The following is a 24,809-nucleotide window of genomic DNA, read 5'->3' as shown; positions in this document are numbered from 1 at the left end:
GCACATCAAGGATATTGTGTTGTGGTTTGTCATATTTAACTGGTATAAGCTGTTGACTCTATGCCAACAGGGGGGACTCAGCTTGAGAGTTCACTTCAGGCTCAAACCCAATCTCTGTCCTTGCCAGTATGAAAGATGAAGGCGCCACAGAAGCATCTCTACATGGACATGGAGTCCAACTTACTTGTCCAACTCTGTGACAACAACAAGAGTTCTTTTTTTCATTAAATAAAATACACAATCTGCAGAATACCAACCAGTGTGTCAGGGTCAGTGGACCAGGGCTTCACAAACTGGAAGCAAACCCCTGCTGGGAAGCCAACACTGTTGACAGATGAAAACTAAAATGAAAAAACAAACACAAATGAAGAATGTATATTCCCAAATTGATATTCACATACTTCTAAAATCATTCAGTGAGACTTCTGAGGCAATACATGAATAATAATCTATGCATGTGCTCAGATGTTATTACACTTATTAACAACTCTGTCACCTACAAAAATTCTGCTCATATGCTGCGTGAGGTTAATATAGTTCAACACTAGTACTCTGGGTTGATTGTTCCTGTCTTGTGGTCAGTGTTGACCTTTTTATCATCTGTCCATAATGCAAACCAAAATATTTCCCTCAAAGGAAGAGGTTGATATTTTGGGAAATACGTTGATTCATCTTCTGCCAAGAGTCAGAAATGAAGATTGATACCACTCTCAAATCTGTCAATTAAATGTGAAGCTGGAGTCAGGAGACAGTTAGTTTAGCTTAGCAAACAGCCTGGAAGCAGGGGGAAACAGTAAGCACTGGTCCATCTAATGGTAAAAAAAAAAACTTTTCACTAGTTAACGCATTTTATCCACCAAAGTGTAAAAACAAGAAGTATCATGTTAATTAGTGAACTTTGGAGGTGCAGATAAATAGTTTTTTTTTAACCTTCAACACAACGAGACTAGTAGTTTCCACTCACTTCAAGTTGTTATGCTGAGCTAAGTTATCCATCTCCTGGCAGTGAGTGAGTAATATCTATTCGTCTCTCAGCAAAAAGTAAGTGTATCTCTCAAAATATTTAACTATTCCTTTAACTACAGTGAGTGGTTTTGATTCATTTTTGGTTAATTTTAATTATACCAAAACCATACTTTTGTTGCCATGTGAAAAAAGAAATACCCAACTGTAGAACATGTACAGTAAAAGCACAGTCTGGATAACTAAAGGGCTCTGCAAAAATCTATTTTGCTAATACAAAATATGTGCATATAATTAATATGAGGTAATGTTGGTGTATAAACGGCAGGAAACAAGCTTGAGTAGAACTGCACAACTGCAGCCAAAGGAGCATTTCTATTGCTCTGGCCATGGGAAACATTTGGGCATTGGAGGTCTCAGGCCATCTGGTGTGGACGCATTTCTAAATTCAAAACTCCCTTGAACTCTGCCTATGACAAACCTGGCACCTGCTGGGCTCCAGTACAGTGCTGGGATATACTGTGTTTGGGTGTCACACATGGACAACCAGACAGTGTTGGCTGTCCATTTGCAATTTTTTCAACGTTCTTTTTTCAAGAGTGATTTACAACAAGTGAAATAAGTATCTTGCTCAATGGTATTATAGACTGTTTAGTGTGCAATTGTGCAAATCTCATTTTCTATAACTACCAAACTATATATTATTCCAAGTGAGCAGGAAGGCCTGGATGATAATCTACAGTGTTGCCAACAGACTATTTAAATATAGCATATTTTATGCACATGCACAAAAGAAAAGTAAATAAATAAAAATGTTTTCCTACAACAAAGGAACTGTGTGAAGTTGATTCATCTGCACAGACTGTAGTTTAATGTCATCGCCTTTAACCACATAGAAAGAAACAGTAAGTCTGTCTTTGACAAACCATTGACAAATCTAAATTTTGTTTCTTGTCATACCAGTATTTAACATAGTTGAAACTAGTAAACAAGCTAATCTGTTCAACAGGCAAAAATGTCTCATCTAGTTCATGTTATTATCACATAATCGAAATTGTTTTGGAGCAGTGCTTGCACAGAATTTTTATTGAAAACAAGAAATCTCAATTTGCATTTTGTGCTTATTTGATTTCAGTTGTTTAATTTGATTGTATGAAAATGTTAAGTTTTTGGAAAGAAGGTTTGCGGGGAGTCTGGATAAAGATAGGAAATTATGGGGTTGGTTTTTTGTGATGAGCATGTGTCTTTGGAGCCACTAGCTGTAATTATGGAACAAACAGACTTGATTTCAAAATTCAAACTGTGTGATTGCAGGGTTAAGTGGTTTAGTGATGTCTGTGTGTAAAATTGAGCTGGGAAGCTATTTAAAATTATATATATTACACTGTAGTTCTCCTTCCTTTGCTTCAGTTTGCCTAGATTTACATTCTCGCAAAGACAAGAAGACATGACTGATTATACTGTAGATACATTTGAATGTGTGTGTGTGTGTGGGAGAGAAATATTTAAATATTGGACTAAACTGCATATCAGGTAAGCAAACAGCCTCTCAGGAAGTATGAAGGTTCCTGTGACCTTGAGCCATTACAGCTGTCAGAGTCAGTGCCTTACTTATTCACTTACTGTTTTTGACATAATGACTTCTTTTTGATTTATAGACACAAATCAGATAACATTTTCCAAAAGCAAAAAAGTCTCATATTTCACTTATAAATTGAGTATAATTTTTGGACATTTTGCTTAAAAAGCTTTACTTCCACTTTTAAGATGCTGAGCACACTGTGTATGCAGAAGGCTTTTTCTGATCTGATGGTCAGTCATCCTTGATTAGTGTTACTCTTTTAAAAAGCTGTATGCATAATGCCTCCCAGTGTGCCATCAGTCATGTTATGGCACTCTTGCTCAGAAGCTGCCATAGAGAGAAACTACAGCTGCTGCGCATTTAACTCAACTCTCCTGAATATTGCACTCACTGCTGGTGTGTGACTGAGTGATAATCGTTCATCCTAATGCGGAAAAAAAAACAAAAACAAAAAAAACAAAATAAAGTAAAACTCTTGTATTATGAATTTTAAGCAGTCATTTGGAACATTTTTCTTCTAAAATACCATGCCATCTTTTAATCAAGTGACAGCTTCAGTAGCTGCCCATTATGTCTTTTACTTTCACAACCAGCAAGGTTTCGCTTAATTATCTTCCTGGACATCTCATCTCAAAGTAAAAAGCTCCTTAGTTGCTGATGTAAATCTTCTCTTCTCGTCTCTTAAATGTAATGTAAATGACCGGTAGCTAATTTAAAGTTTCACCAAAGTAGGGATTCATAATATTTAATTGTGTCTTAATGTGTAATTATCCAAGTTCCAATTAAGCTGATTAGCACAGTAAATCACAAACAACTTCTCCACAGCCCCTTGAAGCAGCACTGACACACTGTTTCATCCACTAATTAAAATAGGTTGATCATGACAACTCTGAATAAAACTACTGAAGTTTAGGCAAAGGATTGAAACAGACTAAAATTCTGCTTCTCTTGAGACCAGTAAACAATGACAAAGCATAACATGACCCTCCTTCGTTGCAGATCAGCGGTTTGCCCTCATCTGGGTTTGCTCTGCACTGAAATCCTCTTACTCCGTATGCAGCAGGGTGCTGGTGGGTGTAGTGAGGCATATACACTATAAATTAGTTTGGGGTCTGGTTTAGAGCAGGCTGATGTGGAGTCGAGCTCAGCGCTGAGGGCCACAATTGTTAAGCGGAGTTGAGCAGGAATAGTTCAGCCAGGTTTCAGCCCTATATGAAATAATAGCCCACACTGTGCAGAGCTGAAGAGAGCAATCCATCTTTTGAATTTGTGAAAGAGTATCCAACTTTTTTTTTTACCCACCAAGTGTTGCAGACAATGTTATTAGTTTTTGAAATGCCTTTGAAAAGTGCCTCACTTCACAGAGTCTTATTATTGCCAGGCCTTTAGTGACAGATTTTTTTGCACCAGTGTGACCACACGCTGAACCAGAGACCAGCGTGCCTCTCTATTTGCCTTACTTTACTTAACCTAACTTATGATGCATTTCATCACCAGCAATATTTTCTTCTGGCACATGTTGTTTTAACTCTTGTTTTATGATTCATTCTTTAACAGCAGTCCTTAGAGGTCTCATGATAGAGTTGTGGTTGAATTGTGTTTCAATCATTCATTTTCATTAAATGCACTGGACAATGAAACTTATTACACACAAACAAACACCAGTAGTTTGAAAAATTATGTATGGAAAGGTTATGACAAATGACAAGATTAGGATTAGCGACAGAAACCTTTGTTAAGGTTAGAGAAAGATCATGGTTACAGCTAATAAAATATGAACTGCAAGTCAGGACTTAACACCAAGGGACAGTGAGCTGCATTTGAAGGACGATGTCTTTTTTTTTACTATCAACAAATCCCAACATCCGAATTTGCTTGTAGTGACAAATATTTAATGCCTGATACCCTACTGTGTATCTTACTCCTCTGTACCATCAAGCTCGATTGTTGCCCAAAAACTATTAAAAATGAATAACTGAGCCAAACCGTTGCACTGTTCTATCATTACCATAAATGCACACACTGTACACCAGAGAGTGTGCTCCAACTATCAGAGTATCACACTCCTCAGGCCCCCCAGGAAAGTTTACATCAGTTTACTCAAAGGTGCTGGAGACTCCGACAATTTGTCGAACCTCGTATTCAGTAGGAGCAATTTGGATTGGTGTCATACCTTCGCAGGAGTGCTGTAGGAATGGAATTTGACCATCCAGTCTACATGTGCTTTGTGGACTTGGAAAAGGCTTATGAACCTGTCCCCTGGGGGGTGTTGGACTCACATGTCCCCAATCCTATTTGTGATATTCATGGGTAGGATCTCAAGACGCAGCCGAGGTGAGGAGAGTGTCCAGTTTGGGGACCTCAGACTTGCATCTCTGCTCTTTGCAGATGATGTGGTTCTGTTGGCTTCCTCAGACTGTGATCTTCAGCGCACATTGGGGCAGTTTGCGTAGTGAACAAAAAAATTAGATCACAGATACAAGTGCCCAAAATTTGTTCCTCCACAGGGTGTCTGGGCTCAGCCTTAGAGACAGGGTGACATCCAGAGGGACCCTGGAGTAGAGCCACTGCTCCATCATGTCAAAAGGAGCCAGTTGAGGTGTATCGGGCATCTGATCTGATTCTCAGGCACATTCGACTGGGAGGAGACCTCGGGGTAGACCCAGAACTCGCTGGAGGGATTATATATCTCATCTGGCCTGGGAGCACACTGGAATCCTGCAGGAGGAGCTGGAAAACATTGCTAGGGAGAGGGATGTCTGGAATATTCTGCTTAGCCTGTTACCATTGCGAGCCAACCCTAAATAAGTGGAAGAAAATGAATGGATGGATGGACACTGTAGTTTGAGTCAGTCCTACATGCACCACCCTGCTGCTGTAAATCCTCACTAGTGCAACAACTGTGTATTGATCACACCACTAGAATAGAATAACACCAGCCTTATCCTTTGAATTCTAATTCTAATTTCAGTGGGGTTTAACTGGTTAAATAAAAGTTGTACTGTTTAACAACATCACAAAAACATTTCATTATTTCTGTTAAGGGTTGAATTTAGCTTTCCCAAGCATTCTGGTGCCTGTATGTGTCCTCTGACTTACAATCAGTGTTCAGAGGCCACTTACTTTGTTGAGGATGAAAAAGAATCTTTTCATTTTATAACCAAAGTAATGGGTAGGCGCTATTATCTTTAATAGATGTCATCTATTGGGTCAAAGTGTGGAATCTAGATAAAACTGAGGGACAGTAATAAAACTGATTTTTAGCCCTGAGATAAATAAAACTCTGAGGACTTTGGAGGTCACAGAACTAAATCTGCACTGTCAGTTTATAGTCTAATTTTAGTTAAACGATGAGCTATAAATAAAGCATGTTAAGATTCTGCAGTTGTTTTTCTCAACAAGGATTTGGGTGCTGGGATGAGCAAAAATACAGGCATCTTGGACATTATTCCTGTCAGTTAGCCCCTTTTTTGACACTTCAACTTTATAGATCCCAGTGGTGACATCAGCTCTCTGCAGCAGCAGCAGCAAATGTAATGAGATTTATCGGGGCATGCACAGATATAACATGTAAGGTCCACAGTAATAATAATAGAGAGGAAACCAGGTTGAAGGTACTTATGCATCATTGTCAGAGCAGACACTTTTTGATCACGTGGTACACAATGCAGTCGTGCACGTGCATGTGTGAGCACATGTCCGCAGCAGCGGATAAGATACGTGAAGCATCGCAGGAGGTGCCAGGCTCACCATGCCAAGCTGCCAGCTGCTCTGTCTCTGCGCCTCCGAACCGACGAACATCCGTCTCTCATGTTTGTGCTCAGAGTTCCATTAAGCGGACGATGCGGCTGTTCACTGTCTCAACTTTGCTCCTGTTCTTCCTCAGCTCAGGTACGGTCACACAGCCTTTCTTTCTCGCCACTTTCGCGGGATTTCAAAGCGTCTGGTATAGGCTGTCGTTTAATGGGAAAACTTTCAATCCCGCTTGTTTTTGGAGAAGGAGCGCAGGGTACCGGTGAAGGGGAGGTTTTCATTTTTGGTACACGGTAAAGTGACAGACGCAGCGCGCGCAGCTTGGAGGGACCCGAGCCAATCTAACGTTGTCTTTCTTTAAAGTTGAGCAGATTTCTGATTCTGGCTCATCATTATGATGATGGACAACTCAAATCTGGATGTACTTACATTAAAGTAGCGGGTGCCACTCTTTTACTATTTTTACCATTGAGAGATTTTAGTGTCCTGGCTGTGGCACTGCGCTCCTGTGCGTCTAAAACGATACAGGTAAGTTTTGATTCCAAGGACTGCTGATCAACAATGTAGAGCCCAGTCTCACTCTACTTTAAGCTGTGAAACATCTCCCTGAATCTGACCTCTTCTCAATCTGCCATAATGTTACGCAGCAGTCGCAGTGGCACAGTGAAACGGTGCGTATTTCTCTGTCAAGGCTTCCAATGCAATTTATTTTTATCAGTCTCGGACAGCGTTGGGGAAGTATTAAGATCCTTGAGTAAAAGTACCAAGTCAACCGTCTTATATGTCATATATCAGGTTGTTATCATTAGATTTTAATGTAAAGTAGCATTGTAATATGTGGAACTCACTGGACCTACTTTATATTATGTTGGGTAGATTCATGATGAAAATATATTGTGTTTTCAATGGAAATTGTAATCTGAAATGTAACTACTAATGTAACAAAAGTTGTCAGATAAATGTAGTGGAGTTAAAAGTGCAACGTTTCCCCCTAAAATGGAAATACTCAAGTAAATTTATATATATATATATATATAAGTGATATATATTATATATATATATATATATATATATAAGTGAAGGTATTAAGGTATTTGCTGTAATTTCACTTTGCCTTTATAAAATGTGAAGTCCATTTTGTATTGTATCATCTTAGAGGTACTGTCAGTTTTTATCAGTTGATAAATTCTCCAATGCACGTAACATAATAGACTAGAGTATACTAGACTATATATATTCTATATGCTGTACTTTAGCAATTTCCAATGCAGTGCTACATTGAAAGCCAAAAGATTTGAAATGCTACTAATCAGAACAAAATGATGGGTCTAAATAAAATCTGTCAACATATTCATGAGCTGAGGGTATTTCTAGTGGTTCATGGAAAACTGTTTACCACTCTGAATACATTTTGAATAACACTCAGTAAAGCAAGTTCACTATAAACAAGTCAGTTTGACAGTAGAAATAGTGAAATATCTATCTAATAATATCAAAGCAAGACATGATGAAATGTTGCAACAACATGCTGGTAAGATAAATGTACCACCAGCAACTCAAACACAGCTGAATAATTGAGCTCATCTGTCACATCAATTTGAAATGGTCGGAGCTGAAGGAACTAGAATATTTACCAAACTAAAACTGAATTTTTAATTTGAGATAAAACTTTCCCCTTTATTCTTTATTTATGATACTGGGGAAAATAAATTGAGTATGCAAATAAAAAATGAGCATGTGTTATGGCTGATGGTGGATTCATGGTGGAAGCAATTTGACCTGGTGAAAATGATGTAGTGAACATAGTTAGATTCAGTAACTGACTGTGTGTCTTTGTTGGGGTATGGGGGGGGGCCTGGTTGCAGGGCTGGCTCTGCAGATTCAGTGCTACCAGTGTGAGGAGATGACACATGACTGCTCCACCCCAGAGTTCATTGTCAACTGCACTGTTAATGTGCAGGACATGTGCCAGAAGGAGGTTCTGGTGAAGGATGATGGTAAGTTGCATCTCTGGAGTCCAGCATATTCCACCTCTTGACTGTTTTTTTTTTTTTACCCCCGTTATGAATATATTTTAATCTCTGCTTATTTTTCTGTTAGTATATTTCAGAGCAGAGCAGGTTTCAGTGAAATCTGGACAGATTGGCCTCAATCCAAGGACATCGGATTAGATTTTGGTTGTAAAATGGAGACAGAGTTTCAATCTTGAATCCAGGGACTTGACTCAGGATCTGAAGTGTAGTCTTTTTGCTTTGGCATGACATCAAATTAGCTTAAAACCGAGGTTACAGGAGTGACGTCTGTGTGTGGGAAACTAATTTGTGTTGCACTCTTCAAGCGTCATCCAGTTGCTCATGAGCAGGATGAGTTTGTTTGTATTGTTCAGTCACTGCTTGGGCAGTCATATTTTCTGAATCAATGGGAATATTGTCAACAAAAGGATGTTTTGAGATGACACCAATGAAGCTGTTAGTGTTGCTGCCATGTTTGAAGTATCCTTTAATACAAAGACAGCACAAAGGGAGAGAGAGCTCTCCGGCACACTCAGCCAGGAGCCAGGCTCTTTGCTGTGACCAGAAACCAAACAGATCTGAGGTCAGCAGATACAGGCACCTCAGTGTTCTGTAACTATCATTAGACGATGAAAGTTTTAGCTCTAGGTCAGTATTTGAAATAGCAGTCATGGATATAAACTGTTCCTTTTTCATCTGAGTGGAAAATGTTTCAGCTCATGCACTGCATACAGTGTCAGGTGTGTTATTGTGTTATTATTGTATAACAAGGTAGAGCCTTATTAGCTTAATGCAGACATATTGGTATGTTGGTCAATAAGCAACTGAGGTCATTTAGAAACAGTATGAGTGTTTCCATCCATGTCTTTATATCATCTTCAGTTCTCACATAAAAAAGCTGTAAGCATGAGATTTTTTTTTTTTTTTTTTTTTTTTTAGTCAGCATATCACAAAAAATGTTTATGCTTAGCTCAGGTGGCCAGTATGGTTCATTGGGGCTGGTGAAAAAGCTGTCTGCCCAACTCTGGTGTGGACAAAACAACCGGACTGAGACCACTAGAAAAGGGTTTCGGTTCACTTCCAAGGAGATCCTAGTGCAGTTTGTTTATGGCCTGAAAGCAGATGGACCACAGTATTTGGTGATTGCAGACATGTGATTTTAGCATTGACTCAAAAATTTAATCGGTTCTTCATGAATTGCTCAAGAAAGAAATCCTCCAATTGATCTGAAAAAGGGATGGTAATGTAAATCATTTGGCAACCATACGCTGCACACTTTGACGGTTCATTAAATCCATTAAAAACACAGCGCGATCCCAAAAGTAATACCCCAACATGAGTAATGTTACTGTACAAGACATCTTACAAGACATCTCTATTCCATCCTGCGTCAACCTGTTTGTCATCAGCTCAACACTAATAATGCTCATTATCAGTTACATCTTTGTGAGCTCTTATGCTGCTTCAGAACATGAATATACAAATAAAAAGCATTTAAGTCCTGCATGATCCAACCATCAGTCACTGGAATTTGAGTCTCCCACACTAGTCCTGATGATGCACTGGTGATGCAGGATTACATCAACAGAACTGTCCAATGAGTGAGTTACAGAGTCATTCTGTATGACTTCATGTTTACTCCTCTTAGTTCTTTTGAAAAAAGTCAACAAGAACATGAACTGGAGCAGGGCTAAAAAGTAACAATGCATTTTTTTCCCCTCGGTCTGGATTAAATGCACTCACTAGAGGTTTAAAAGCACCCTTAAATAGCACTGAAGAGACAAAACCATCAGATCAGGTTGGCAAAGAGAAGACTGTAGACAAAGAGAAGACCTTCCTCAAATTGATGAAACAAACAGGTTTGACTGAAGCTCTTTTAGCTGTGTCATATTTAAGCACCCTCTACTTCAGCAGTGGTTTAATTCTTTTTTTTTTTAAAAAAAAAGATTCTTGTTGGTGGTACTTGACTTTGCCAGTGCCATGGTTACCAGTGACAGTAGATCATGTCCCCTGTAATTTTTCAGTGAATTTGTGAATTTTAGCAGCCGCTGGGGAGAATATTAAAAGTTAAAAACATACACTTACACTGTGGTTTCCAGCATGTTATGCTCAATATACTTTAATGTGCATTAATCAATAATTTAATATTAACTATGTGTAATGTGAAAGGAGTGGCAGACCTACATATAAAAACTGCAGTTTTTATCAGTTCTGCAGAGCATTTTCTTGTCTGTCAGCTCATTGTTTTGGTTTTTGTAGCCCACAACTTGACTGTCTGCTTCAGTCTCACTACTCTTATCAACCTCAGTCACAGCAGGCAGCTGTTTTCAGTGAGGGAGCTCTGATAAACCCAGTGTATGGTACCTGCCCAGCATCGAACAGCAGACAAACGAAGTTAGCGACTAGATGGTGAAAATAGAGGAGAATATAGCTGCTTAAGAGTTGGCAGGGAGCAAAACAAATTTGAAAGTGTGAAGAGTGAATATTGAACACGGCTCAATCAGGTGCCAGAAACAGAAACAGATTAACACTAAAGCTCTGCTGGATGTATAAATAAGCAGCAGTTGCTAACACATCAACAATTTAATAATATGATTATTGTCAGTGTTGTGGGATACTTGAATAAAACAAAGCCATGATTAACGTTACCTGTGTTTTTCCTAGCATGACAACTCAAACCTTCTGTTTAACTGTTTCTTAAAATTTAATAGAATATTTCAAACTGTTCAGTGCTTTAGTGTTCCATGAAACATAAAAAGGGAAAGTTTCCTGAATTAACTCAGGAACTATCAGATTTATCTATCTCACACAATTTGACTATATTTTAAAAAAATGTCAACAAACCATAGAATCTGGCCTCTTTTTATTTATTAATATTACAGATACTTTTCATTTTGGGACTCAGGTCAGAATTGTGATTTGATATGCACTCACTACCTCTCCAGAATTTTATTTATGGCTGTGAGAGGATGATGATTTCTCTTGCAAGGAAATAAAATTTATATAAAATATGACTGAGCTGTTTTGAATGAGTAATAAAACTTCAGGAAGCTATTTATTTGTTTATGTTTTCATGTAACTTGCTGCTGTTGAGCCTTTTTATTTTTAAAACAAAGATGTCTATTGTCTAAGATAAAAAAAAACCTTTAACATGTTGCAAATCTGAAAAGCTGCTTAATAAACATGCTTAAAGGCATTTAAATGAAGTTAAGTGTTGTAGTTAGAGTTTGTATTATTCAAACTTTTGACACCAATATTTTCACTTTTACTACAAATGAATATCGGCTCCAAATATCGGTTATCGCCTGAAAAAGCCATATTGGTCTTTTATATATATGTATGTATGTATGTATGTATGTATGTATGTAGATGTATATATATATGGACCCATGACCCAAAATGATCTCTAAAATTCTGGCTACAGCCCAGACCATTGCACAGAGAGCACTGACAGTATTATTTTTTACTGAATATGAGCTGCTCCTTTCAAATCTTGTTTGCAGTTCTTTTAAAAACTGATTTAAATGACCCCTATCAAAAAAGTCAAAATTATTCTCAACACTCAGGTTGCCAAACAACAGGAGACCTCCAATATTTGCTTTGGCTTGTTTGTCAGTGTTTCTGAATCACAATGTCTGAAATGTTTAAAATGTTCTACACAATAAAGCATCTGTTTAATCTGGCTGTATGAAATGCATTATGTATCCACGGTGTTGTTTTGGTTCAGGTTGTGCTTCTTTGCAACTGTTCAAAACAGAGAAAATGAAAAAGAAAAACAGGATAATATGTCATGGATTATTGAACACAGAGGAACAAGACTTTAACTTTAGTCCTCTAGGTAAGAAAGACTCCTTGAGTTTTCAGATTTTGCCATTCATCGCTGCCTTTTTAGTGATGAATAATGTGTCTCTGCTGTGTTGACGTGCCTATTTGCTGCAGGTGGTTAGAACCCAGACAGTAAAGGTCACTCCTCCTGCCTGAGGTCTGCTTCGTTTTCACACCTAGTGAAAATTGGTGGCCATTTTTTATTGCCTCTCCCTACTGCTGATGAGCAAAAGCAATAAGCTCCCATCTTTGGAAATGGGGCTCCCAATCCAAAGGGCAGACGCACCACGCTATAGAGTCGACAGTTCTTTAATAAGAAAATTTCTGCCTGAATGCTCATGTACATCCCAGTCTTTATCTCCCAGTGATATTATTGCTGCTCTGCATGAAAATAGGGCTTAGAAGCTCAACTGACCGCACCTTATCACTATTTGAAATGCAGTAGATATATTCTCAATTGCACTGCCACCTCTGTGCAATTTGCATCAGTGATAAGAATCAAAATCACTGAGACTGTTTGATTTCTTCCCTAAGTATACTATGCCATATGATTGTCTGAAAGTGCCAGTGACAAGGCATGCAGCTCAGTTCTAGGAGACTGGCTAAAGTACATCCTCAACTGAGCCATTTTCTGTCCCCCTAGCCAACAGATTAGCCCTTCTGTATCTGGAGGGTGTTATACAAGCCTGTCTGTGGTCGCTCTTACAACACAGCTCTCCAGCTGAGAAAGAGGCTGGCTGGCAGAACATGGAGGTATAACTCAAGAGTAAATTTCCTCTGTCAAACCAACCAAGAGGTGAGAGACCCACGTAAATACCCCAGTAAGATGATGGCTATTTTTCTGCTAGGCAACATGAGATGAGCCTGGCTTTCTATCCAAGCCCATTTCCTATTAATACCATCATCATTCTCCTCTGATTATGTCTTCAGAAATGATAAAAGGGTGTGCGTTTTTATGTAAGTGTTCCTCTCTCCCGCTGTATTTGAAAGAAGTATGATTGCCATGCTCCAGTGGGCCACCTTACATTTCAATGGGGGGTGGGGGTGGGGGGTAAGATGTACTGCGATGACAGATGTGAAACTGGCTACCCTTCAATTTCTCAGAGGCAATTTCATAGGAACAGTATCTAAATTATGTAATAAGACACACCAAAAAAGCATGGGATTAGACTTTGCTGTAATAATCCTGCATCTTAGTGAATAATGATAATGAATAAATTGTTGGTCCCACAAACATAATACTTTGGTATTATTTTCGTTCTTTTTTAATCAATTTTTTTATACAAACAACAGATTGAATTATTATGTTTAATGTGAAGTGGGTCACTCATTTTGAAAAACTCATTCAGAATTATAACCAAATTCTGTAGTCATCCTTCATCTTAGTTTATGCATCCTTCAGTCCATTATTTTAGTTTTGTGTCCTCAAAGTTATGGTATGCTTCGGTCTCAAAGCAGTAGTAGCTGCTGCTGCTAGGAAACAGAGTTGATAAAAGTGGAGGTTATGGGCCAAAACTAATAATAATAATTAAAAAAATGTGTAGAACTGTAGGGACTGCAGAGTTACAGGATGAATCTCTGTGGGTTTGACACTAGTGGGGAGTACTACTGCATATGTAAAAGAAAAAAAAAAGTTGTATATAGCCTATTGTGGTTAAGACTTTAAGTTTTTTTTTTTCTTTTCTACACTCTATGAAGTTAAAGGACCAGTGTGTAGGATTAAGTGACATCTAGTGGTGAGATTGCAGATTGCAGCTAACTGAATAACCGTCCCCTCCCATGCCAAGCATGTCAGACAGTCTGTGATGGCCATTAGGTGACAAAATGGCATCATCTACCTCATCAACTAATCATTTATATAGTTATACTTTGATATTATATTTAGTTGTTAGTTTGTAAAACCATAGTTAATAGCTGACATACTGTTCTTTCTTCCTCTTCATCTTCTTTGTCTTCCATATGCAAGCTGCAGCATCTGCATAAAAACATAAAAGGCCACTGTTTGGTTTAGGTTGTCCACTCTGGACTAGTGTAGAAACATGGCAGTGCAACATGGAAGAGGGCCTGCTCTCTATGTAGATATGAATGGCTCTTTCTAAGCGAACAAAAACACAACAATTATTAGTTTTAGGTAATTATACACTAATAAGACTATACTTATGTATATTGTATTTCTGCCTATAGAGCCCCATAAATGTTACACAGTGGTCCTTTAACTGATATTTACATTTGATGTATATGTACATACAGTGAATATATACATAAATATAAATATGTACATATAAGCTACACACACACATATTTGTATATGTGTGCATATGTATTTGTAGTTTGTTGAGTATGAGCTAGAATATGTGTAGTTTTTCTTTTTTTTTTCAACAAAGCTTTTGGATAATCTTGATAAACTTGTGCAAGAACACGTTCTGCCACGAGTTACGAGTAAGTTGCATCATAGGCTACAATTGGAGTCCCGTTGTTTTTGGGGTTTTTTGGCTTTGGTTTTTTGTTTGTTTGTTTTAGCCGATATTTATGAATTCACTATTAGCTGTTCCTGCTATATACCACTAAATGTACTGACAGCTATCTCTGAATGAGTTTGATACTGAAGAAAACTTAAAAACACAGTTGTAAGGGAAGTTCTGGAGTTATAGAATAATTTTCTGTGATTCTTAAGCAGGTTCATGGATGTTCCTCCCCTTCACCTCTCTTGCAGCCTGAAAACCTCTGCAATGTGGAACTTTTTGTAGGAAAGAACTGCTCTAATGTTTGATTACGTTAAGTGAAGATACAATAGCACAAATTTATTGACCCTCAGGTTTGCAAAAACATATTAAACAGGGGACAAAAGCTTATACTGTCTTTCTTATAATGTCCAGCACAATGGCAGCACAACAGGAGCAACATCATAATATTATATAAAATATATGCTATCCTTGCAATGAATGGTAAAGAAGCTGTAGTATTTAGTTACCTTGACAAATAACTAAAGAGCAGCAAGAGCTGCTGATACAGTATCCTCATGATATTGTGGACAGCACTAGCACACAAAACCAACTCCCTTAACTTCCTTCCAAAACTGCCTTAAAATAAATATTTAATGCCATACAGATGAATATGTTACAGTAGCAGCATAACTTTGTACAGTTTGTCTTCACCCTAAGAGATGTAATATCAACACAGTATCCACAGAGGCAGCACACTAAGTGGAGCTGTAATCCATCCATCCGCTGTAACGCTTATTTCTTGAGAGTCACAGGGGCTGGAGCCAGTCCTATCAGACACTGGGTGTACACCCTGGACAGGATGTTAGTCTATCTCAGGGCTGACATATAGAGACAAAGCAACCATTCACATCTACAGGCAATTTAGAGTCACCAATTAGTTTAACCTGCATGTCTTTAGACTGTGGGAGGAAGCCGGAGTCCCCGGAGAGAACCCACATATGCGCAGGGGAGAACCTTCAAACTCAGCACAGAAAAGCCCCGGCCAAACCAGGGTTCGACCCTGGAACCTTCTGCAGGTGATGCTGCTAAAAGTTGATAAATAGAATCTTACTGGCAAAGGAGAAAATTCTATTGTTTTTTTTTTTTTTTTAAAGTCTTCTCTTAAGATGCTGATATATATTTTATAGTGACCCGTTGGTGATATGATTCTGAATATTTGGGTTGGAGTCATCAAGTGGGCTTATGGCCTGAGGCAGGATCAGATAGTATCACTCCTCAGAATTCCAAGTTCAGTTCAGACGGCTGTAAAGATGGTAATAGCAGACTAATTCACAGTTCTGATTATGTAACCATAAATGGTGACCCAACCCCAGCTGGTACAAGGCTAAGGCTTACTGTCATGGCCACGCTGCTTTTCCTGATGAGGACACCTCAGAGCAACACAGAGCAGGCTGGAGACGAGCAACAACTGTATTCTTGTCTCCCTGATTTTATGGCTTATCTAAATTAGCTTTTGCAATTTGCAAAAGTTAATTTACTGTATCAGGAAAAGGGAAATGAGTGTGTGGTTAGTCACAGTAGTTTACATTCATTTTGTTAAATAAAGGGACTGTACATGACTGCTGAAGTTTGTTAGCGCGTGTGAGCATGGATTGGGGGAAGGAGGGAGGGGGTGTATCATAGTTTTCTTTACTATGAAATTACCTTGAGGTACGTTTTAGTTAAAGCTGTGTCTCAGTGTGTACTGTTCACACCTTGAGTGCATTTTTACGTCACTGCAGCAAGTACTTTAGATGCTTAGCTGCTGTTAAGGTGCAGTTTAATTTCAAATACAATTTCTAACCTTAAAAATCACTCCCTGCATTTTTAGCCTTGCTAGCAGCATGGCTGTAGGGATGCTTCATGACCAAATACCTGCAAAACTTAAGGACATTCCCATAAGCTTCAGCTGTATTCTGCCTTTTGTGCAGAAAGACAGTGATAATGGTACATAACATTCAACAACACTCATTTTAGTGTCCTTAATTATTTCATTACATGAAAACAGATTTGTTTTCATAACAAAGGCATGGTCACGGCAGCATTTAATTTGAATTTTGCAGCAAAAACAATTCACTTTAAAGGTGTCAGTGGATTAGTATAAACTATATAAAATAAAATATACATTTATTGAATAAACTGTGTGAATTTCTATTTCAGTTTTTTGTTCACGGTCGGCTTGCACATTAGCAGTCAGCTCTTCAGCTACTGCAGTTCTCCAAGTAGACCTGTGAGTAGTCACAGCGCCAAAAAGTTATGGTAGCACCATCTATTTTACAAGGATGTTGCTATGCAACTCTCTGATGTGACCAGACCTTTAATGATGAGTTGAGAAATACTGTATCAGGTGTTTCTACTGGTGAAACGTAAAAACACAATTGTACCCAGAATTTTGTCCTGATTCTTGCAACTATCACCAAACCTCTCTTGAAAAAGATTTGGATCTGAAAAGACTGTCTTGGTTGAATAAAGTTATAAAAAGAAATTACAGATTAATGCATCCATAAGTGTTGCTGCCATAGAACTTGGTAACTTTTATGTCATGATTAAATTCTGGTTTTTATCACCAAAATACCTGCCATCTGTTTTATTGTCCCTACTCACCATTTATCTGGATGCCATCTTTATGTTTGCTCAAATAATGACTCCAGTCTGATTTCCCTGTATTGTCAAGTTTCTCTCTTTCTCTCTTCTTCACGTTAAGGAGTCACTACTACAAACAATATCATATTCAAAGCAAGAAACGAAAGAACTATGCACAAATCATGTTTTACTGACATTTATAGCATCAACATACTAAGAAACAAATGCTCATGTTGATGCTATTCAGTGTGAGTGATTTATTTGGTTAAAATCTAATTTCAGGGAGCAATCGAAAGTTCTTCACACGCTTGGACATATTGGATTGCTTACTCTTCCCTGTGCAGCTGACCATGCTGATTCTCATTACAATAACAGTGCTAGTTCTCTCAGCACTTGAAAGTTGATAAGAATTTTTCCCCTTTTTCCTATAAATTAACACAATACTATAATTTAGGTTGAAGTGCTGAATTTAAGAATTCCCATGCACAAATTAAATGAAATCCCCTCCAAACACTTCAGACATTAGACTGTTTCCCTGTTCCCTGCTGTCTGAGATTCATTGTGGTGATATTTACTCAACAAATGTGGCACAGCACTGCATATCAGCACCTAGCTCATAACTGAGACATATGGAATATAATCACCATGTATTAGAGTGTATGATGTTTGTGTGTATTTGTCCTGAATTTCAATTAGAAAGGTGTTCCTGGAAATGCATAACCCCAAAGTAATGAATCAAGCATTAAATAAATAAAATCATACTCTAATATTTTAAGTTGAAAAAGAACCCTTTGTGATCTGTCCCCTCAACTTCATCAGAATTTCAGAAAAACCACTATAACTAAGACTACTAGATAATGTTGTACTGTTGTATCAGAACAAAGTGTCAGCCCCACTGAAGTGTTCTCCTGAGTTGCTGAGAGCAGCTCAAGAACAGCTACATTGAGGTGTTGCCTCACTTCTTCCCACAGTTTTAGAATTGCATTTAAACTGAACTGCCTCGACACATTTATCTGCTGGGACAGCTCCAGTCTATTTGTGAATGTGCTGTGAAAGCAGTGTTTCACCTTGGTGGTACATTGTTATAATTAGTGTACACTCTTTGCAGGAGTTCTTGAAAGTAGTCACTGAAAATTAAGGGAAGCAGTCCATGATAATATCACATATTTCTGTCTCTTATATTTAAGCAATCATAAATATTTGGTTATTAAAATTCAGCATAAATTGCCAGTAATGAATTAGACAACAAATTTTGAAAGACTGAACATGATTTAATCATGTCATGTGATTTAATCATGTCATGTGTCAAACTAGCGGTTGCATTTGAAAATCATTTAAGTTAATAATCTTATATTAATTTCCATTTCAGCTGTAAAGTTTAATTGTTATCACTGTTTTTAATCTCTTAAGATCTCTTCAGTCAAATGCTCCTTCATTTTTAGAAGCACCCATGCTAAAAAGGGATGGACTGCATTTGTACTAATATGAAAATATAATAGAAACATTTTAAAGGTATTAAAATGTTGTTCAAATTTTTCATATTTTAGTTCTAAGTGAAAAAAAGCTTAAACATCCATAGTAAGAAATGTGGAGGTGCTGACAGAGATGGTTAAGGATTGCATGCTTTGCTCAAAGACACTTGAGTAAATAGAACTTTTTCACAAAATAGATTCTGAAATGTCACAGTAGGAAAAGCATGGGCGTAAATAATAAAATTAATTGTGGTCAAATTCAATTTAGATGCTTCATTTTCAGGGTCCTACTCAATTTGGCGCTATATAAATAAAATTGAATTGAATACACAGAGGTCATTCTTCTTAGCAAGAACTGCGATAAAGATGCATGGTTCCAAACCTTTCTTTTATCTTTGCATTTATTTTTCATTGCTCTAAGGTTTCTGAAAGTAACTGGCATTGAGCTGCTACATGCAGCATCATTTACTGTGCAACCCTTCTTCCTTGTCCTTGTTTGCTTTAGACATTCGTGGTCCTATTCATAAACTCTGAAAGACAACCAGGGAGCACAATGATGTCATCCACTCAAGGTTTCAAAATCTTGAACTTCAATCACTGAAAAACTACAAAAGGTATGAAAAAGCTTAATCAGTATGATAAAGTTCAAGTTCAAGAATGAATTAAGTTTGTAGTTGAAATGTCCAATTTAGTGTGCATTGCTGAGTGTGAGCCCACTAATAAATGTGATAAGTAGGGTTGCAAAATTCTGGAAATTTTCAAAGTTGGAAACTTTCCATGGGAATTAACAGGGATAATGTTGAATTAACAGAAATGTATGGGAATTAACGGGAATAAACTAGAAATTTGCAGGTTAGCCTGCAACAGGGAACTTAAATGTAGATGTATCTTGCAGCATAATCTTAGTTAAAACAACCAGATTTCATGCAAATTCAGCTGAATTTCTACCCTGCACTGTGCACTCCTCCATCACAAGTACAGATAATTTCTAGAATCCTGCTCACTACAGCAGGACTATTGAAGTGTGTGAATGTGCTGGAGCGCTTTGTAGTAGTGCAAGCACTGTGTGAATGTGTGTGTGAATGGGTGAATGTGACGCGTAGTGTAAAGCGCTTAGAGTGGTCGATACGACTAGAAAAGCGCTATATAAGTACAGTCTGTTTAGTCCATTTAAAGCTTAACTAGCAAAAAATAAACAAAAATGTGTTTATACAGTAGCTACCTAACCAGTAAATCAGAGATGGTAAATGTAAGCTAGCTAATACTATTTTATCGACAATTTTAGTCTGTTTCTGCTCGAGGTTTCTGTCTTGTAAAACAAAGTTTTTCCTTGCCACCGTTGCTTGCTTATGGTGGGAACTGTTGGATCTTCCTTTGTAAAAATTTTTATATAAAGAGCACTATGTTTGTGATTTGGCACTATATGAATAAAAATTGACTTGACTTGAATTTAAGAGACTAGCTATTATGATAGAGTGCTGCTTCCCAATCAAGATGGTAGCTAGCTCAACTGTGATGCTGTTTCTTCAGTCAGTTTCCTGTTCATACAAGACGGTAGTTTGATTCAGCAGCTGATTGATGAGTGTTCATCTCTTCATCTAGCACACGTCTTGGAATATTTCCAAAATTCCCCAGCTTAACTTACTATAGAAAGTTTCCGGAAATATACCGGAAATTTTCCGCCCCTTTGCAACCCTATTGGTAAGTAATTGTTTGAGGTGAGAAAACCCATCAAATCTGTATTCTCTGTCACTGACACTTCCCACTTTAACTACACCTCATTTTCCACTGACTGCCCATGTAATCGGCTCTGGCTATTTTCCAATTACTGCTTGAAATAAAAGCCAACAGATTATACAGGCATTTATGATCATTTGATTTTCTTACTTTGAGTTGTTTCACGTATTTGTCCCACTTTTCTTCTTGAGTTGTCATAATATTAACAGCTATTTTAAGGTTTGAGTAGAAACTGACAGAGATCCACACAGCCATCCAGTAAGAGTCAGACAGCTAAAATTAAGGGTAAAAACACAGTGTGAGTCAGTGCATTTCCTTCCAGGCCCTTGCGACATATCACACCGTGTTTCCGCTGGATTACTCAACACCTTCTGGGACCCCCACTGATATTTGCAGTATATAATACATGGGAGGATGCACAATTTAAATGAACATGCAGTTCTCCGGGTGTTACCGTGCTTGTATCTGTTGCACTCTGGCAGGAGAGAGGAGTGAAACATTACAAGGGTTATTGGAAGGTCATGTGCTCATATCTAAATTTCTTTGAAGTAAAATGTCAGCCAAATGTTAAAGCCTCCCTCCAGTAATCTCACAAACAACTTTGACATGTTCCAACGAGCTTCTCAAGTCAAATCAATGCTCATAGTGCAAAATAGAGGGAAAAATATATTGCCAATTGAAATGGTCACAGCTGAGGGTCTTCTCCTTAATTCCCAGTCTGCCTAAGTAAACCTTATTGTTATGTGGATTATAGCTGGTGGAGATAAGTCAACTTTTCTGAGATGAATGCTTCTCAGAGAATCTTTGGAAATTGATTACAGTCACTGAAAATGGCTCTAAGCTATTAGTTTGAAATTTTTCTTTCACTAAACCTCACACAACCCTCACATTCATTTTTTGCACAGTATTAAATAAATAGGTAAAAGTAAATAAGACAGAGCCTGGTGGGTGTTAGGAGTCTTTCAGTCTTAATATTGTTATTCACAAAAACTAACCTGCTTTTGGAGCTCTTCATGGCCTCAGATGGATGCACAATAAATGACCTTACAAAAGATTCATAAATGAATGTGTGAGGATCATGAACTGATTGATGGTAATTAATGAAATTCTAGGCAGTACTTGGTAGTAATGCACAGAGAGAGATTGCTACATACTGTGTTAAAATGTCTAAAGAGAGGGAATGCAAATGAGTTTAGCTCAAAGTGCCAACAGGAACCATGAAGTGCCGTTCTCAGTCCAGATTATGAACACCGGAGGGTAAACTTCTGTAACTCAAGTCATGAAATGCCTCTGCTAATTGCAAAGCAGTGCACAGTATTAGGAATGTGCATTGCTGTGAGACATAACCAAATGTCTCACTATCCAGGCCAAGGCACCTGCTCCTGTCACCATCGGATTTTGTCATTGCTATTATTAGGTATAGGAGATTTCATGGTTGTACATTCACTCTTGTGCTCTTTACTGTATTCATGTTTATTACGGCTATATCTGTAAGTCTGATATCACTATGAAGAAAATGAAATTTTAGTGCATGCAGCTCGGCTGATAAATCAAAAGCGTAGGGAGGTGTTTTAAGTTGCTCTGGCTGATTAGACCTCTGCTAAGGGTAAAGGTGGTTGAAGCTCTGGTAAGAATGCATAGGGTCATCAAACTTCATATAGCAGGAAAAGCAAAGCTAATAACCTTAATGATGGCTCAGCTCAATAAGATGTCCTAGTAAGCCATTTCAGTGAGCCAAGACCCTTAAACTGGCGGACAGGGATGCATTTGAAGTCTTACTGAGATGTAGTCTATTGTCCCACGGAAACCAGCAGCTGTAAAGACAGATATCATTCAGTCAAAGTCTGAATAAGAAAAACATCTGTGTAGGTAAACCACGAGAGTGTGGCTGATCAACCTGTAACTGTAAATTCAGTTGAGAGTTCAGAGGTAAAAGATGCTAATAGTTTTAATGCTCTTCTCTTACTGTATACCTCCTTGTACTGTAGGGACTTTCTCTCAAACATTTAAAGGTGTAACTGATTAAATATCTAAATGTTATTCAGATTCCATTTAAATTACTAAGAGAGCTGTATGAGATGTAAAATATCTTGGCTTTTAAAAGGGTCTGTTGTCCTGGAAGGGTCACACAACCCAGCTGTGTAGGTGTCCTGTAGTCCAGCACCAGAGACACAATTACCAGCTGATGTTCCACTTATTCCAATGTGTCAAACAGTTTGACATGTTTAAGAACAGAGTTGATGGTTGCGTTTGAATTCTTTAAATGTAATGCATTGCTCATACGCCCATGTGCACCCTGTGTGTGCACAGTAAAATATATTGTACGGCAGAAGAAAAATGCTTCATGGTCGAGTGTTGGAATGACTTAGAAGGAAACCAAACCTTCATCCCCGCTACCTGTTTTGGCACAGGATGGATCTGTCTGTATGATCTGAGTAAGAGCTGCTGCTGCTGCTGCTGGTTGACTGACTGCTGGTTTGTGTTTCATGCTGCTGCCTCAGTGTCTCCCTGTAACTCCTCAATTTCTTGTGTTTGTCTGGCTCGTATGAATAACCACCTAATGTGCTGTGTGCTTCTACTGGTCCGCTGGTTTTCTGAGGGCACAAGTGCTATATCCTCAATCCCATTCAGAAGTGTTAGTTTTACAGTCCACATTGTAACTCATTATACTGAAACTCACTGTGCTGCTGGTTTGGCTCAACACAAAAAAGAGAAGTCAAATCCATTGAAGCAGTTAAAAAGCAAGAAGCAAGAGCTGTGTTTTTCCTCATTCATGAACTAATTATACTACACTGGCTGCTGACACTGACACTTACAGTATGTGCGTATCTACTGAAGAGACAGAGTGTTTCAGGCACGCAGAAGACACCTAACTGTAATGATTAGTTGCATTAGGAGCATTAGCCCAATTATAAAGAGATGTTGAAAATCATTATTTCCCTTTAAACTGAAATCCCCTTGATGAGATTGTTCTCTCTCTCTGTCACACACACCAACACATACACACACCTTCTAATCCTCTCATTACAAGCCTAATGCATTTACGTCTGTCCTGTTTCAGGGATACACTACCGCAAGTCCTGCGCCTCATCAGGAGCCTGTCTTATCGCCTCTTCTGGCTACCAGCAGTTCTGCACCGGCAAGCTCAACTCAGTGTGCATCACCTGCTGCAACACACCGCTGTGTAACGGACCGCGCCAGAAGAAACGACCCCAACACTCTGCTGCCATCGCCCTGACCACGCCGCATCACTCTGTGTTTTCTCTCTACATCCTCCTCTTGCTGTCCTCCACCCTGTGCTGACAGGCCTTCACACACTGAGTTAAGATGTGCATTATAAAAAGTTCTGCTGCAGACAGTGCCGAAGACATGAACTGGAACTGTGTAAGCTGAGACATACATATTTTGAAAGGCATATTCTGTAAGATGTGTGGAAGCTTTGTACAGTATTTGTTTTCTTTACTCCCCCTGCTTGTTTGTCGCAGCTTGCCTCCAAAGTTCAAACGCCACACTGAGTGGTGGGAATTCTTCTTATCACATGTCATGTCACAAACAGAATCATGGTGCAGCTGCAAGTGGAGTTGAGTAAGGTGAGGTGAAGGACAGTGCCGTGGATGACACAGCTTCTGGCTATTTATTGGACAGCAGGTGTCTCATCCTCATTTGTCTGTATTTATTTACTCTGCAAGGTCAAAAAAGGCATATTGCAGGAAAGATAAGCAAGTTCACATTCATCATTCATTCTCTCAGCCTTAGGAAAAGATCTCCTGAATAAATAACTCCATGATTTATTCTATATGAATACCATTAATCATCAAGTTTACAGCATATTTATGAACTAAAAAAGACTTGAGTGTGGTATGTATGACAATGATATTGTTTAATGATTCTGGAAAGAAAAGTACAGTCATGAAAAAAAGGTATTGGATATGCCAGTGATTATAGCATCCTAAGCCCTCAAGCCCCTCACAGGTACAACATAATCTCATCAAAGTGACAGCTCTGAAACATGCAGTGCAAGCCATAAAAAAATTTGTCCTGAAACTTTTCTTTGTAACAGCCTTGTATTCTGCTCAGAAATACCATACACAGAGATACAAGAGCAGGCTGAAATACACAAACCTTTTCAAAACTACTCACCACATAATCTCTGCAACGCTAATGACTAAAATTAAAAGTATACATTGAGGCGGAGCAACTGTAATGAAGAGAGCAATTGGTAAGATAAGGGACACCTAGAGCGGCTGTCAGTGACTGTCCAGAACGGACTACACCAGCTTTTTGGGAGTTTTGCCCACCAGTTACTTTAGAGAGATACTTTATGACAAGGAGAGTAGTTCTAAAGTTATCCTTAATGACAGGAGGCAATCTGATGTGCTAAACTTATGATACTATGATG

At 38.3% G+C, this 24,809-nt stretch overlaps 1 protein-coding gene across 2 annotated transcripts; it reads left to right on the top strand.

Annotated features, from left to right (window-relative positions):
• The first annotated feature begins 5,846 nt into the window (after positions 1-5,846).
• LOC108897200 (ly6/PLAUR domain-containing protein 1) lies at positions 5,847-24,796 on the top strand. Of its 2 annotated transcripts, none has more exons than XM_018696685.2 (3): positions 5,847-6,436; positions 8,164-8,295; positions 23,472-24,796. In XM_018696685.2, the coding sequence occupies exons 1-3, from the start codon at positions 6,082-6,084 to the stop codon at positions 23,711-23,713; spliced, it is 729 nt and encodes a 242-aa protein (XP_018552201.1). In that variant the 5' UTR covers positions 5,847-6,081; the 3' UTR covers positions 23,714-24,796. The 2 variants fall into 2 exon arrangements, with proteins under 2 accessions (XP_018552201.1, XP_018552202.1); XM_018696686.2 differs by lacking the exon at positions 5,847-6,436 and adding an exon at positions 6,456-6,826.
• Positions 24,797-24,809: the final 13 nt, after the last annotated feature.

This window comes from Lates calcarifer, linkage group LG1 (genome assembly GCF_001640805.2).
Source record: "Lates calcarifer isolate ASB-BC8 linkage group LG1, TLL_Latcal_v3, whole genome shotgun sequence".
Classification (NCBI taxonomy): Eukaryota; Metazoa; Chordata; class Actinopteri; family Centropomidae; genus Lates; species Lates calcarifer.
Note: the sequence above shows the minus strand (reverse complement) of the source record. Positions and strands in the feature narration are given on the sequence as shown.

Bases quoted from the DNA above. Each gene is read 5' to 3' on its own strand.
- LOC108897200 (XM_018696685.2), top strand. From the start codon at position 6,082: ATGAGATTTATCGGGGCATGCACAGATATAACATGTAAGGTCCACAGT. The intron at 6,437-8,163 runs GTACGGTCACAC...GCCTGGTTGCAG, and splicing joins CCTGTTCTTCCTCAGCTCAG to GGCTGGCTCTGCAGATTCAG. The intron at 8,296-23,471 runs GTAAGTTGCATC...GTCCTGTTTCAG, and splicing joins GGTTCTGGTGAAGGATGATG to GGATACACTACCGCAAGTCC.